The sequence below is a fragment of the Lathyrus oleraceus genome, chromosome 2, assembly GCF_024323335.1.
Source record: "Lathyrus oleraceus cultivar Zhongwan6 chromosome 2, CAAS_Psat_ZW6_1.0, whole genome shotgun sequence".
In the NCBI taxonomy this organism is placed as follows: domain Eukaryota; kingdom Viridiplantae; phylum Streptophyta; class Magnoliopsida; order Fabales; family Fabaceae; genus Lathyrus; species Lathyrus oleraceus.
This window is the reverse complement of record NC_066580.1, coordinates 295,721,534-295,737,766: the sequence shown is the minus strand read 5'-3', so window position 1 is coordinate 295,737,766 and position 16,233 is coordinate 295,721,534. Positions and strand designations below refer to the sequence as shown.

At 35.1% G+C, this 16,233-nt stretch overlaps 3 protein-coding genes across 3 annotated transcripts; 2 read left to right on the top strand and 1 right to left on the bottom strand.

The window, feature by feature from the left end:
* The first annotated feature begins 200 nt into the window (after positions 1 to 200).
* On the top strand, positions 201 to 965 carry LOC127122962 (uncharacterized). The gene has a single exon (XM_051053234.1). It carries the CDS (start codon positions 201 to 203, stop codon positions 963 to 965), a length of 765 nt encoding a protein of 254 aa, XP_050909191.1.
* Positions 966 to 5,051: 4,086 nt separating this feature from the next.
* Positions 5,052 to 5,684, top strand: LOC127122961 (uncharacterized). The gene has a single exon (XM_051053233.1). The coding sequence runs from the start codon at positions 5,052 to 5,054 to the stop codon at positions 5,682 to 5,684; it is 633 nt and encodes a 210-aa protein (XP_050909190.1).
* A 5,651-nt stretch (positions 5,685 to 11,335) lies between these two features.
* LOC127119203 (receptor-like cytosolic serine/threonine-protein kinase RBK1) lies at positions 11,336 to 15,743 on the bottom strand. Its single transcript, XM_051049386.1, has 8 exons — positions 15,456 to 15,743; positions 14,661 to 15,126; positions 12,893 to 13,150; positions 12,639 to 12,790; positions 12,468 to 12,547; positions 12,250 to 12,388; positions 12,020 to 12,169; positions 11,336 to 11,919 (listed from the first exon to the last, which is right to left on the bottom strand). The coding sequence occupies exons 1-8, from the start codon at positions 15,462 to 15,464 to the stop codon at positions 11,761 to 11,763; spliced, it is 1,413 nt and encodes a 470-aa protein (XP_050905343.1). The 5' UTR covers positions 15,465 to 15,743; the 3' UTR covers positions 11,336 to 11,760.
* Between the last annotated feature and the right edge of the window lie 490 nt (positions 15,744 to 16,233).

Genomic DNA, 16,233 nt, shown 5'->3' with positions numbered 1-16,233 from the left:
CCAATGACAACAAATCTAAATGATTCCCTGAAAATGAAAATAAACATAAACATAAAAATATTTTCACATCCACACGCATTAAATGTGAATCATGCATTTCATTTATCAAACAAAAACTCATTTTCACCTCTCCTCATCTCTAGTAAATCAAGTTGATTCTTCGATGTTAGTACGCTACACGCGTCAGTACTAAAAGAGCAATGGATGAAATTCAACAACAACAAGTTGTGATGCAAGGAGAAATTGACTCTATCAAAGGAAAAGTCGATCAGATTCTCGAGGCGATGTTGATTATGGATAGAAGGGAAGAGGAGATTCGTAATTTCGTTACTGATTGGAATGATGTTTTGGTCCAAAGGCCGGTTCCACATCCAAGACCTACGGTTCTAGTTCCCAATCATGTGATCTATGGCCTTCCTCCAGGATTTACTCCTCCATTTGATGGAGTTATTACTCACCTGATACATACCTTTAGGGTCACTGATGGAGTTGATACACAAGGGTCGTTTGTTGTTAATCAAATCCACATTCCTCGTATTGATGAGAAGCTCCATGATGAGTACGAAATGCAAAATTATCATGGTGTTACTCTGGTGGTTAATCCTGCTACTGCTCAGGATTCAGAAGTTATCCTAATCTGTCGTTCCTTTGTAGAAAAACTGAGGGTCATAGAGGGGCATAACACAACCAGCTTGAGTGATTTAGAAATCTGTCGAGTGTCAGATGTGGTGATCCCTCCTAAGGTCAAAGCGCCAGAATTTGAGAAGTATGAGGGCCTTAGATGTGCTAATATCCATCTGAAGATGTATTGCCGAAAGATGGTTGCATATGCCCGAGACGAAAAAATCATGATTCATTGTATCCAGGATAGCCTGAATGGAGAGTCTCTGGATTGGTATGTGAAATTGGAGCACAACAACATTCATACATGGGTTGAGTTGGCTGAAGCATTCGCGAAGCAATAAAAATACAACATTGATATGGATCCAAATCATACTCAACTCTAGAGTATGGCTCGAAAAGATAGCGAATCCTTTAAAGAATATCCGCAGTGTTAGAGAGAATTGGCTACAAGAGTTCATCCACTGCTAGTGGACCGTGAATTAATTGATATCTTCATGGGTACTTTGCATGGAAAGTACTACAAAAGATTAATCAGCAGTGTGTCGTCGAGCTTCTCAAACATGGTAATTGTTAGTGAAAGAGTAGAGGAAAGTTTAAAAAGTTGTAAAACTCAAGGAGGTGCCAACAACCAGGTTGGATTGAATAAACCTTTCAACAAATTTAAGAGGAATGAGCGCAAGACCAACGCTATCTCCTCTCAAAGGGGGAGAGCATCACAAAGGGTACATGCTTCAATACCTTATTTCTAAGATTCATATGTAGAATCTACACAATATCCTGTTATACCTTATTGGCCAGTTGTTCCAGATCTAGTTCCAGCTCAAATTCCTCCACACCAAGCTCTACAACCTTAATCAACAAAGAAACCAACAATATAAAAATCAACAATGCCAAGTCCAGCAACAATGACCGAATCAACAAAGGCCTTACCAACAATATAATTGTGTGAATATCACTTATATCCTCATGACATATACTCAATCGTTTCCTTATCTAATCTAGAATGGAACGGTCGTGCACAGGGGACTACCACCAATGTCGAAGGCTTACAAGCATTGGTATGACGAGAACGCTAGATGTGCCTTTCATGACAACTCAGAGGCTCATACAACTAAGAATTTACGAGTTTTCAAGCTCTGAGTCTAGGAGTTAATAGATCAGAAAATGTTATCTTTTGCTAATGTTTCGAATGTGGGGGAACAATCATTTGCCTAGACATGGTGGTCCAGGCATCAATGTTGTAGAAAGTTTTACTAATGAAAGCTTGGAATTAGTCCATGCTAAATATGTGGAATAAAATTTTATAAAAGAAGTGCATGACAAGTGTATGGTGTGTGCATCTGTCCCAAATCAGTGTGATGAATTCAAAGCTTGTCTGCAACGTTTGATAAATCAGCAGGTTGTTCAATTTACCAAAATGAAGAATGAAAAAAGTTTTGTTGTAATTGTGCCTTTTTTTTTACCAGGAAAGACTACCCAAGCCTTTGGTGGTCCCTTATCAAAGGGATACCAATACAACACCAATGAAGAAAGTCGAGTCAATAGTTATCCGTCTTCCATCCTCGTTCTCATTTAATAGTACCAAAGAAGTGACTTGGAACTATGACGTCGTAATTTATACAGGTAACAGACCAATGGTCTTGAAGGAATTGGACGTGACCAATATTACTAGAGCTAGTGGAATAACACTAAGTGGAAGGATTTTCTCTCCATAAGTAATCCAGAACAAAGAAAATGAGACAACAATTGAAATGCCCAAGGGTAAGGAGGCAACCCCTCCAAAAGAAGGAGAAAGTTCGTCTAAGAAGTCAGCGTTCGTAGAAGAAGATAGGGAGTTCTTGAAGATTATCAAGAAGAATGACTACAAAGTCATAGATCAGCTTAACCAAAATCCATCAAAGATCTTTATCCTCTCTTTACTTATGATTTCTAAGGCTCATAGGACTGCTCTCCTAAAGTTCTTAAATGAGGATTATATGGTTGAAGACATCAATGTTAACCAGTTTGATGATGTGGTCGCCAATCTCAATGTTGGTAGTTGTTTGATGTTTACTAAAAATGACTTACCCCCTAATGGGCGAGAACATAACATGGCTCTCCACATTTCATTCAATTTGAATACGATAGTATTGCTCTAGTGCAAATGAATACACGTTCATCTCTAAACATATTGCCAAAGGCTACTCCGGCGCATCTAAATGTTGAAGAGGTACATATGAGGCCTAGTTCACTTATGGTGAAAGCTTTTGATGGGTCTAAGCGGATGAGTAATGGAGAAATTGATCTCCCTATCCTGATTGGCCCGCAAACTTCCTATATCACCTTCCAAATTATGGATATTAGGCATGCCTACAGCTGTATTTTGGGTAGACCTTGGATCCATGCTACTGAAGTTGTCACCTCGATGCTCCACCAGAAGTTGAAGTTTGTCACTTCTGGTAAGCTAGTTTCAATATTTGTAGAAGAAGATATTTTTGGCATCCACCTATCTTATTTCAGACACATTGAAGTAGGTGAAGAAGTTGTGGAAACTCCTATCCAAGCTCTAGAAGTGGTGAACATGGTACATACTAAGCCAAAGCATGTGGAAGAACCCAAGATGGCCATGACCTCGTGGAAGAATGTTAAGGCAACGATTGAAGTTGGTTTTCCTAGGGGTTGGGGCACAGTGATTGAATTTCCAAAGAAGAAGGATAAATTTGGATTGGGATATCAACCGTCTTTGAGAAAACGAGAGATCAGAATCCCGATCAATAGAAAGTTCCTAGCATTCAAAAAGTGTTCTCTAAAGCTGGATTTCAAAGTGATAATCAAGTGAATGTTATTGAAGATAAAGATCAGGAAATATCCAAGATGGTGTTTCAGGGGCCTCCGGAAGCTGCTATTACAAATTGGAAGGCAACAAATACTCTAGAGATTATTTTATGGTCAAAGTAATTTCTTTTCTTAAAAAAACCATACGCCTACCCAAGGCGTATGGATAGCTTTGTAGGGCCCATTTTGTTTTAACGAATGACTTTATCATCAATATAAGTGTATTTTGTATTTAATTGAGATCTCTGTCTTTTATTTTTTCCAATGTTTTGCAAGAAAAGTATATAAATAAAAATGGAAATTTTTAATCCACATCACTTTCATTTTTCAAATTTACCTCCTCTAAAAAGAAAAATCATTTTCATGCAGATCATTAATAACTGAATCCATTTAACACAATAATTCTATAAGTCCTTATGACTTTGACCTCCCGATTAACCAAGCTGAAGAGGATGGTGAGGAAGATTGCAAACTCCTATAAGAGCTAGCCAGAATATTGGATCAAGAGGAAAAAAATGATTCAACCTCATCAAGAACTAGTGGATGTGATCAATTTGGGACTGAGGAGGACCGAAAGAAATTTAAGTACATAGCTAGTCCAAAATATGATTTTCCTTTACACATCGATGTATTGGTAGATAATACACCTTAATTCTTTGTATTCTCCTTCATGGATGGATTCTCAAGATATAATCAGGTTAAAATGTCTCCCGAAGATATGGGGAGAAAACAACTTTCATTACACCATGGTAACTCTCTTCCATGATATGATGCATAAGAAGATTGAGGTCTACGTGGATGACATTATTTCTAAGTATCAGACTGAGGAATAGTACATTACTCGTCTGAAGAAGCTGATTGCCAGATTAAGAAAGTACATACTACACCTAAATCCTGCTAAATGCATTTTCGGTGTCAGATCTTAAAAATTGCTAGGGTTCACTATGAGCCAATGAGGAATAAAAGTTGATTCGTACAAGGTCAAAGCTATTCAAGATATTCCAGCACCTTGTATTGAAAAATAAGTCAGTGGTTTCTTGGGAAGACTAAATTATATTTCCAGATTCATCTTGCATCTGACAGCCACTTGTGAGCCGATATTCAAGTTGTTAAGAAAAGATCAAGCTATCAAGTGGAATGGCGATTTCCAAAGGGAATTTGATATAGTCAAAAAGTATCGGCAAGAACCACAAATCTTGGTACCACTAGTGTCAGAAAGGCCTATCATTATGTATTTGACAGTGCTCAACGAATCCATGGGATGTATATTGGGGCAGGATGATGAGACGAGTAGAAAAGAACATGACATCTACTACCTGAGTCAAAAATTCATAGAATATGAGATCAGGTGCTCATTGATAGAAAAAACTTTTTGTGTACTAGCATGGGCTGCTCGTCGTCTAAGACAGTACATGATTTTCCACACAACGATGTTGATATCCAAGATGGATCCCATCAAGTACATCTTTGAGAAACCTTCATTAACTGGAAGAATTGCTTGGTGGCAGATGTTGTTATCAGAATACGACATTCAATATGTAATCCAGAAGGCCATTAAGGGTAGTGTGTTGTCATAGTACCTTGCACACCAACCAATGGATGACTATCAATAAATGAGGCTCGACATTCCATATGAATATGTCATGTACATAAGAGATTATGAGATTCAAGGCCCAGATGAAGGACCCGAACCTGGATCACGTTGGACACTCGTGTTCGATGGTGCCTCAAATGCGTTGGGTAATGGAATTAGAGTTGTCATAACTTCTCCAACATATCATAATATTCCCTTCACAACAAGGTTATATTTCAAATGCACTAATAACATGGCAAAGTATGAAACATGTATCTTGGGAATTAAAGAAACTATTAATCTAAGAATGTATGAGGACTCGACACTCATCATCTATCAAGTTAAAGGAGATTGGGAAACTCGTTATTCCAATTTGATTTCATATAGAGACCATGTATTGAAGTTGATCCCTTACTTTGATGAGATCACTTTCCATCACATTCCTAGGGAGGAGAACCAACTAGTTGATGCCTTGGCTACTTTTTCATATATGTTAAAGATCAAGTGGGGTAATGAAGCACCTTGTATAACAATTCAACATCTGGATGAACCAACACATTGTTTAGTAGTTGAAATAGGGACTGATGGTGAACCATGGTTCTACGACATCAAGAAATATCTTGAAAAGCACAAGTATCCAAAGAATGTCTCATCACAAACAAGAAGACCTTGAGAAAGTTATAATCCAATTTTTTCCTAAGTGGTGATGGGTTATACAAAAGAAATTTTAACATGGTCCTGCTCAGATGTATGGATAGACATGAAGCAAACCTACTCATCAAAGAAATCCGTGAAGGTTCTTTTGGAACTCATGCAAACGGACATGAAATGGAGAAGAAAATCCTTAGAACTGGCTATTATTGGTTGACGAGGGAAACAAACTATTACCATTATGCCAAGAAGTGCCATAGGTGTCAAATTTATGCTGACAAGGTGCCCATACCACCTAGTCCTTTGAACGTCTTGACTGCACAATGGTCGTTCTCAATATGGGGCATATATGTGATTGGCATGATTGTACCAAGAGCTGCAAGTGGATATCATTTCATTCAGGTTGCCATTGATTACTTTACCAAATGGGTTGAAGTTGCTTCTTATGCAAATGTGACGAAGCAAGTAGTCACCTAGTTTATCAAGAAATAGTTAATTTGTCGCTACGGGACTCCTAGCAAGATTATCACTAATAATCGGTCAAATATGAATAATAAGATGAGGAAGGAGTTATGAGAGAGCTTCAAGATTGAACATCATAACTCATCACCTTATAAGCCAAATACGATCGGTATTGTAGAAGCAACTAACAGGAAGATCATCCAGAAGATGGTGAAGACTTACAAGGACTGGAACAAAATGTTACCTTTTTCTTTACACAGATACTGAACAGTTATTTGCACTGCAACTAGGGAAACCCCTTTCTCTCTTTTCTATTGCATGAAAGATGTGCTACCAATAGAAGTTGACCCCCCCTCCCATTTAGAGTCTTGATGCAGACTGAGTTAGAGGATCTGGAACGAGTGCAAACCATATTTGACGAGCTCAATTTAATTAAAGAAAAGAGACTGGTGAGGCTTTGTCACGGTCAATTATATCAGAAAAGGCTCAAAATGGAATTCGACAAGAAGTTTCGGCCTCGAGAATTCAAAGTAGGTGACTGGGTGCTAAAGAAGATAATCTCCCTCCAAAAGGATTCACGTAGAAAATGGATCCCTAACTATGATGGACCATATGTAGTGAAGAAAGTTTTCTCTGGTGGAGCTTTAGTTCTCACGAACATGGATGGAGAAGAGTTGACACATTATGTCAACTTTGATGCTGACAGAAAGTATTATGCCTAAGAAAAAGAGATGGATAATAAAAGCTCGCTAAGTTGAAAACATGAAAGGGCGACTTAGGAAAAAATGAGCATCTTGGTGAGTTGAAAACTCGAAAGATTGACTCAGGAAAAAGTTAGGGATAAATAAAAATTAAGCTGGTAAGTCGAAAGCCCGAAAGGGCGACTTAAGAAAAAAAGGACAAATCTCTCGGTGAACTGAAACTCTAAGAAGCGATTCACGCAAAAGTTAGGGAATATCCAAAGGCATAAGACTATAGCTTGTAAGTCTACACTGCAACAAAACTCACAGTCAATTATATCAGAAAAGGCTCAAAATGGAATTCGACAAGAAGTTTCGGCCTCGAGAATTCAATGTAGGTGACTGGGTGCTAAAGAAGATAATCTCCCTCCAAAAGGATTCACGTGGAAAATGGATCCCTAACTATGATGGACCATATGTAGTGAAGAAAGTTTTCTCTGGTGGAGCTTTAGTTCTCACAGACATGGATAGAGAAGAGTTGACACATTATGTCAACTCTGATGCTGACAGAAAGTATTATTACTAAGAAAAAGAGATGGATAATAAAAGCTCGCTAAGTTGAAAACATGAAAGGGCGACTTAGGAAAAAATAAGCATCACGGTGAGTTGAAAACTCGAAAGATTGACTCAAGAAAAAGTTAGGGATAAATAAAAACTAAGCCTGGTAAGTCGAAAGCCCGAAAGGGCGACTTAAGAAAAAAAGGACAAATCTCTCAGTGAACTGAAACTCTAAGAAGCAATTCACGCTAAGGTTAGGGAATATCCAAAGGCATAAGACTGTAGCTTGTAAGTCTACACTACAACAAAACTCATATGGAAGGGAATAGTCCAATAGCCATCTCCAGAAGCAAAGTAATGAGGATTAGAGGACATATGGGAAAATAGAAAATGTTGTATTTAGATGAAAAATTCAGTTAACTTTACATTTCCATTTACTTTCTCTATAATATCCTCTTAAAGGGATTTAAATCTTCATGTATCCCATGTATGAGTTATTCTTCTCATCAAATAAAATTGTCTAGTCGAACATTCCTTCATTAATTATCTTTGTTTTTTTCTGCTTGTTTCCATAATGTTATTTTTATTCTTGATAAAATAAGACATTAAAACATGGAGATAACAAAAGCTTTTGAAAACTTTAAATTGTTTTGATTTTTGAAATGTTGAAGGAATATTTATTGGCTTACAATAATGTATCTGATTCATAAGACGTGAGGAATTTCATTGATCATTTTAATACGCAAATCAAAAGTGACTACTTCTCCCAGAAACAAAAATCAGTACAGAGCCCGTCGGGCAGCAAAGCCGAAGTAAGGGTTTTACAAACCATATTTATGGTGTCATAACTATTCAAGGCCAAGGATGTCGGGGAATCAGAGATTGATACCCACAAAATGCATAAATCGATATATTCATACATTAATTTTTCTTGCATATCATGCACGGAGCATACATGCATAAGCCTCAACACATATTCAATAACCTATCAAGGAAGTGCAATATAATCTTCAACAGAGTCAAGATTCCAGAGCTTCTCTCAAGAGTAGAACATTTCTTTTCTTCAGTACAAGTTGCTTTCAGAAGTCAAACAATAATGGTGATGATCCTCAAGACGAGTTTTCTTCCCCAGTAGATGTTTCCCCATAGAGTTTCCATTGGAATTCTCCCTAGACAAACTTTATGAACTCACCAGGCGAGTTTCATATTGGCATGATTCTTTAGAAAGGTATCCCCCAACATCATTATCCTTAGTATGTCTCTTCTAAGTATTTGTCTAAAATGGACATCTCTTCTTAAGGATAGCTCAGATTAACAATCTACCTAGTGAGTCAGATGAGCAGGAGTTCCTCAGCAGACACGCTTTACTGAATGATTCTCAGTACATCTCCAGCAACTCTCTTGTGTGTTTATTCCCCAGAGAGTCGTTTGTAATCCCTAATAGATTTTGCCTTCAGCCAAGAGCAACTGAATACGTTGATTGCATATATTGGTCTTCAGCTAAGAGTAGCTAGATATTGTATTTGCACATATTTGATTTCATCCTAGAGTTGTTGGACACAATAGTTTCAGCCAAGAGTTGTTGAACATGATGTTTTCAGCATAGAGCAGTTGGATACATTTTTCGCATATACTTGTTTTCAGTCAAAAGCAGCTAGATACTATATTTTCATGGAATTCGTCATCAACCAAGAGTAGTTAGATGCGATCCATTTTGTCCAAGAGCGGCTGAATATGACATCTTTATCCAAGAGTCGTTGAATATGATCATTTCTTCCCTAGGAGAGTTTACCTTCAATAAAGAGCGCTTGAAGAACAGTTGAACAAGATAATTTTTAACAAATCCGTTCCTTGTACAAGTGTACAATATGTTTACATGTTTGTTATGATCTACCGTCTACAAGAAGCAGCAGAGCATGATCAGTTAATGTTAGAAAATATATTGTCAGTCAAGAGCCACTGAACATGATTTTCTTAACCTCTGGAAGATTCTACCTTCAGTCAAGAGCAGTTGAATATGATTTTTATATCCAGTCAGAAGTCTACCTTCAGTGAAGAGCAATTGAACATGATTTTCTAGCCTCCAGGAGACTCTACCTTCAGTCAAGAGCAACTGAACATAATGTTATTAACCTTCATAAGAGTCTACCTTCAGTCAAGAGAAGTTGAATATGATTTTTCTATCCCGTCAAAATTCTACCTTCAGTCAAGAGTAATTGAACATGATTTTGTATCCCCTAGAGGAGTCTACTGTCAATCAAGAGCAGTTGTACATGATTCTCTAATCCCCAGAAAATTTACATGAGATCTGATGATTAATAAATCAAGAGTATTTCTTAATTCATTTGCATTCATTTTTAAGGAGTCAAGAATACTTCTTAAACATTCATACCATTTTCATCCATTGATTAAGAAATCAAGAGTATTTCTTAATTCATTTGTATTCATTTAATCATTTGATGGCTAAGAAGTCAAGAGTATTTCTTAATCTCAGCATATTGCATAACATTTGATGATTAAGAAGTAAAGAGTATTTCTTACTCTCAACATATTCAAATCATTTGATGATTAAGAAATCAAGAGTGTTTCTTCATTCATTTACATTCATTTTTAAGGAGTCAAAAGTACTTCTCAACCTTCATATCATTTTCATCTGATGAATGAGAAATCAAGATTATTTCTTAATTCATTTGAATTCATTTTTTAAGGAGTCAAGAGTACTTCTTAACCTTTATATCATTGTCATATAATGATTAAGAAATCAAGAGTATGTTTTTAATTCATTTGCATTTAATGGTTAAGAAGTCAAGAGTGCTTCTTAACCTTCAACTTATTCATTCATATCACCTGATGGCTAGGAAATCGAGAGTATTTCTTAATCTCATTGCATCCATTCATATCCATTTGATGATTAGGAAATCAAGAGTACTTCTTAACCTCCATTACTTTCATTCATAACCATAATTTATTATTTTATTGTTCAATTCTTCACACTTTGACATGGTTTTTGGTCATTATTTCTTTGGAATTCATTCGAATTTTCTCATAAAAATCTCATAATGACGAGTGTTAGCACCATATCATAAAACAAATCATGCAATTTAAATATTTTGGGTATATAATACAAAATGACATAGAAATAGATGGGGATGTAACCATCAAATTCAAGCTAGCGGCTAAAATGTAGAAGGGCCTCAAGGGTTTTATGTGACACAAAATAACTACTTAAGATGATGGGAAAATTTTATCGGAAAATGATAAACCTTGCAATTTTGTACGAGACAAATTGTTGGACAGTTGAGAATCAACACGCAAATAAAATAAGTGAAAAGAGATGAGAGTGTTACATTGAATGTGTGGTAAGAGTAAATGGGGATAAGATTATAAATGATAATATTAGAGAGAGTGTTCAGGTAAGACCCATCTATACTAGAAAAGATTGTAGAAAATAAGCTTAAGTGTTTTAGACATATAAAGAGTAGAAAAGATTGTAGAAAATAAGCTTAAGTGTTTTAGACAGATAAAGAGAAACATGTAGGTTCTGTTGTAAAGAGATTAGATCAAATGGAGAGGAATCATATAATTTGAGGTAGATGGAGATCTAGAAGACTACAAGAGAAACTACAAGAGAAATTATTAAAAAAGATATTAGATTTAACTAATTGAAAGGTTAGTCGTTCCACATTGTTGTAGTTAATAATTAATTATAAATGACCATGATTTATATTATATTATTTATAATAATTGATTGTGTCAATTATAGATTTAAATCATTGATTCAATGTTGTTTCAAATTTCTTTCTATCAAACAAAATTAAAGAGAGAAAAAGTTCCTCCACCCTACAAATCCCACAAAAAAAAATCATTTTTGTTACAAAAACTTAAGGAGTTTTTTTAGTAGACAAGGCAGAGGTAAAAATGAAAACAACTAAAACAATAGTAACTTCATGGACCCATGTTGTTCCATGATATATTTGTTTTCAAAATATATATTAATTATAAAGAAATGGAAAAAAGATGCATACAATTGACTGAGACTGATGAAATTGGGATGGAAACAATGCCAAAGCAGAGTCAAAAAGGTACAAACACTCTGCTAGCATCATTTCTAACATTACATTGATGCTTGAGAATTACTTGTGTCACAAGCATCAACAAAATGCCTAAAGCCACAACTAAGAAACTGTCTTCTTGATTGATGGTTCCCTACAGGTTCATGCTAAATTACAAGCCCTTCTAAGCTTGAACAAAAACACAAGCCTGTGACGATTTCAGATTCAGCCGCACACAAAATGCTATACAACGACCATTCCATAGCCTTTCACAATACGTATACAAAGGAAGGAACAAGAAACCTTAAAATGCAGCACACGGGAAGGACTAACAAATAACAATGTATCACTCCATGACTAGTTCCCTATGGCGGTTTAGGTCCTTCAAGTAATTTGAACAAGTGTAATCCTCTAGGTCACATGCCTCTAACATGAGTGATTTTGTGGAACCAGAATTTTGCTTGGAATCTAAAATTGTTTCCAAGCCCTTCAATATCCGCACAACCTTTAATCAAGACAGAAGCAAGTCAGGTTCCAGACACCAACACATGTGTATTACGTGTCTGTCTGTGTCAATCCTTTATAGAAAATGTTTATTTTGTTACCTGTTTCATGAACGGACGCTTGGAGGTCGAATGGTGGACGCACAAGGAAGCCGTCGCCATGGAACGCTTCATTTCAATAGGATCATAATTCTCTTCTAATCTGGGATCTGTTAGTTCCTTGACATTGTTTGAATCAAGAAGTGGCTTGGCCTGGCAATAGTATATCATGATCATATCTTGTCACATGTAAATTAAATAGTATATAAACTTCTAATCTTAGTACTCCTTACCCAAATCACAAGACTTTGCCTACTATCTGAATCAACTGCACGACGACCTGTTATAAGTTCGAGTAGCAAAACCCCGAACGCGAACACGTCAGTCTTCTCATCCACAATACCATGCATAAAGTACTCTGGAGCCAAATATCTGCAGATATACATTGATGCATCAAGTGTTTTAAAAAACGGTTATACTAAGAAAACGTCATAGAGGCTTCAAGACTAACCCAAATGTTCCTTCTATAGGAAAAACAACATGGTGTGCCCAATTATCTGGAAGCCATTTTGCAAGTCCAAAATCTGATATCTGAAGTTTAGTAAAAAAGGAATGATGTTAATTTACTTTTACAGTAAGAAAAGAAGAATCCAAGATAAAATTACAGTGCTAGCGGAAGTACCTCAGCTTCATAATTAGCATTGAGTAATATGTTGGAGGCTTTGATGTCCCTGTGAATGATTCGTCTCGGACAGTCTTCATGAAGATAATGCAATCCCTCGGCTACTCCGATAGCTACCTTGTACCTTGTCTTCCACTCTAAGCATTCAGAACCTAACATGTTGAACATAATTGTGTTAGCAATAGCAAGCGCGAGTTAGAATATTAAGTGCTAGAAAACGGAGAAGTAAAAGCTATGGAAGAAGCGCTGCGCACCGAAGAGCAAAGAAGAAAGGCTTCCATATGGTGCTAATTGTAGGACAAAGTAGAGGCCTTTTTCGATACCAAACCCAATAAGGTGTGTTGCATTGGGGTGGTTAATGTGCGCGATAATTCCAAGCTCAGTCAAGAAATCGCCTGCTCTATCGGCGAAATCCTTGTCGTTCTTCATTAGTCTCTTAACAGCTACAACTTGACCATCTGATAATTGTCCTTTATATACTTCAGCATGACCACCTTTTCCAACCAGGTTCTCTAGCAAAAATATCAAGATTAAAACAAACGAAATGTTATGTTTTTTGACATTCTAAATTCAAAACATAAAGAGTAAAAGTGAATTTTTCTATTGGAACACCACAAAGGACAATCTCAATTCAAACTAACTGCGGTTTGCATTAAATTACTTCCAAAAGTGCAAAATTGCCTATATTTAAGAAAATAAAGTAGAAATGAAAACAATGATTTGGAACATGTTGGGTCCAATTTTCCTCGGTTGAATGAATCTACCCCCAGAATGGGAACAAACATAACATCATGATGTCTTGATTACAACATGTACTGACCAAAAACATGATAGAAACCAACAACACATATCAACCATTTTCCACACCATAACGTTTGAATCGACAGTGATTCAATCGCCATGTCAGTTGAATAATACCACGAGTTTTTACTGATTGAGAAGTGTGACACTTATGTTGTTATTTATCTCTAACGTAAATCCTAAAACTAGAAAACACTCCTCTTAAGAAAATGTTTTCAGCTGCAAAATTCATATCAACATGTCATTGTTATAAGAGAAAATTTGGATCCATTGTTATTATACCATCATGGTAATTAAGTGATGCACAATTTATAAATAACATTTATAAATTTAATAGTAATTTTTTTAACACGTGTCTTCAAAATTCGTGTCTATCATTTTTCATATTTCTCACGAGGCAGGTGCCGATAAATAAGGGATGGAGCCCTAGAGAAGTTATTTGTCCTTGTCAACCTTATTATGTTTGGGGTCAAAAAAGTTGTCTGCTCTATCCTCCTTCCCCAACAACACAGATAACAACAAAAGCATTTGACCCTAAAACCAACTCCCAAGTTGACCACAGAATCATCTTCACCACCCCACTAATATACAACAAAACTCTTTTTTTAATCACAACTCTAATTTTTTAATAACAAAAATAGTTTAAATAAGTTTTCGTCTGGATTTTTTTTAAATAATCTCTAAATATTAAAATTATTTTGGTATTCATTCTAAAAAAAATCAAATGTTAAAAAGAATTCTTCTGACCATTTTAATTTTAAAGACTAATACGAAAAAGTTTTTAACGTTCAAAAATTATTTGCTAACCGATTATTTATCTAGTTAAGCCTAAAAGAATTAACTTGTTATAAGAGCAAAGTTAAGAAACTAACTATAATTTTTTTAGTAAATTGTGAATTAATTTTCTTAAAAAATTTAAATTTGATTATCTCAAATCATAATTTTCAATTTCAAAATTCCTTAATTTGTGTTTAAGTTTTAATCCATAAACTCATAAAAAAAAGTTTTAACCCATAAAATGTTTTTGTTAATAACTGATAGATTGGGAAATAGATGAATTATTTGACAATAGTAGTTACTAACTAAAGTGATAGATTATGTGCATGTGACAATCTCTAACAGAAAGTTACTATTTCCATCTTAAATTATAGAAAAGGTTCGAAAAATTATAGAAATATGTTATAATTAAAAAGGAGAAGGTAAAGAGTTATTAGTAAATACCAGAATTGAAATCATTAGTAGCAGCAGCAAGTTCTGCATAATCAAAGTTCCTCCAAGAAGGTTTCCTAGGAATAGCACCAATATCAAGACTTTCTTCCGCACTTCGATTACGAGCCAATTTCTTACTGAAACCTTTCCTAGTTATTTCGACCGTAGCCGCAGTAAACAAAGGAATGGCCGTTAATTTTCTCACTGACTTAAACCTAAAAACATCCACCATTGTTTTCCATTGCTGCACTTGACTTTCTTTTCCACCACCTGATTTTCCTATTGGCGGTGGTGAAGGCGGAGAATTCTCCGCCGAATAAGAGCTGCTGAAACTGCTGCTTCCACTGTTGTCAGACTCAGGGGTGTCTAGTACCGCTCTTGGTGATGATTCATCGTCGCTAGAAAACTCTTTTTTGTTATCAACCTTTGATTCCATTTCTGGGTTTTTGTTCTCTTCCTTTTTCCCTCTCTTTTCCATCTATGCCAAAAACACCAAACACCACATTTTTTACAGAGGAAAAGAAAGTTAAAAACACCTTGTAATTTTGTGTGAAGACAGAAAATAAACAAGAATATGATTTTTTGCTAACGAATTTATTGATATATTTTATTACCTAGGAATGTTCCTTTTGTTGTGCAACAGAAACAAATTAAACTAACAAAGGAAACTAATAAAATTTTGGGGATAAAATTTAATTTTATCCCATATACTAATTATTTATTAAATAAGATATTTTGATGTTGTTTTCAAAGCAATTTATCCTAGGGTAGATAAGAATTCACCTAAAAAATTTGATGAAAGTCTACCTTAAACATAGATGTTGTTTTTCTCCAATGTTACGATTACTTTTCCATGCACCTGAAACATGATAGAAGGTTTTTTTTTATGTAAGAAAAAAAAACCTTCTATACATTTGGCAAGGGTATGAAAAAAAAAAGAAAGAACAGAGGAGGAAGAAGGATAATGAAGAGAGAGGGTGATGAATGGAAAACAGAGAAGAAAGGGTTTTCTGATTCTAAATTGGTGTTTTTTTTATGAGCGGTGCTTATTCTTGGGAATAGAGGGGCGTGTAAATTCTTGCTTCTGAGATGGAGCGTTGGAGATTTTGCTATATTTATACACCTAAAGTGTTTTTTTTTTTATGTTCTTTTTTATTCATTTATTTTATTTGTTCTATTTTGGAAAGTTAAGATTGGTGAAAGTTTTGTATAGTAGTAGTATGTATTGTGGGGCTAAAGATTTATTGAAATTATAATATTCAATAGGGGCCTAAAGCTTTACTTATGTAGAGTTGTTTAGACATTTATATTTGACATATATGAAGTGTCGAATTATTAAAAAATGGATTTAAATTGCTAAGGAAATTGAAATTCTAAAAAAATTGAAATAGAGGAAACAAATAATAAGTTTTTTAAATGTGGATTAAAATTTAAAATTAAAAAAAACGAAAAATATTTAAAAGTCTTTAATCTTTTCATATTATATCATTATATTTTTTTATATTTTTTTATTTTTTCTATAATGATTAAGATTGTTAAATGTGTAATTCTTTGTATTAAGCATGTTTGTAAAGTATATAGAATT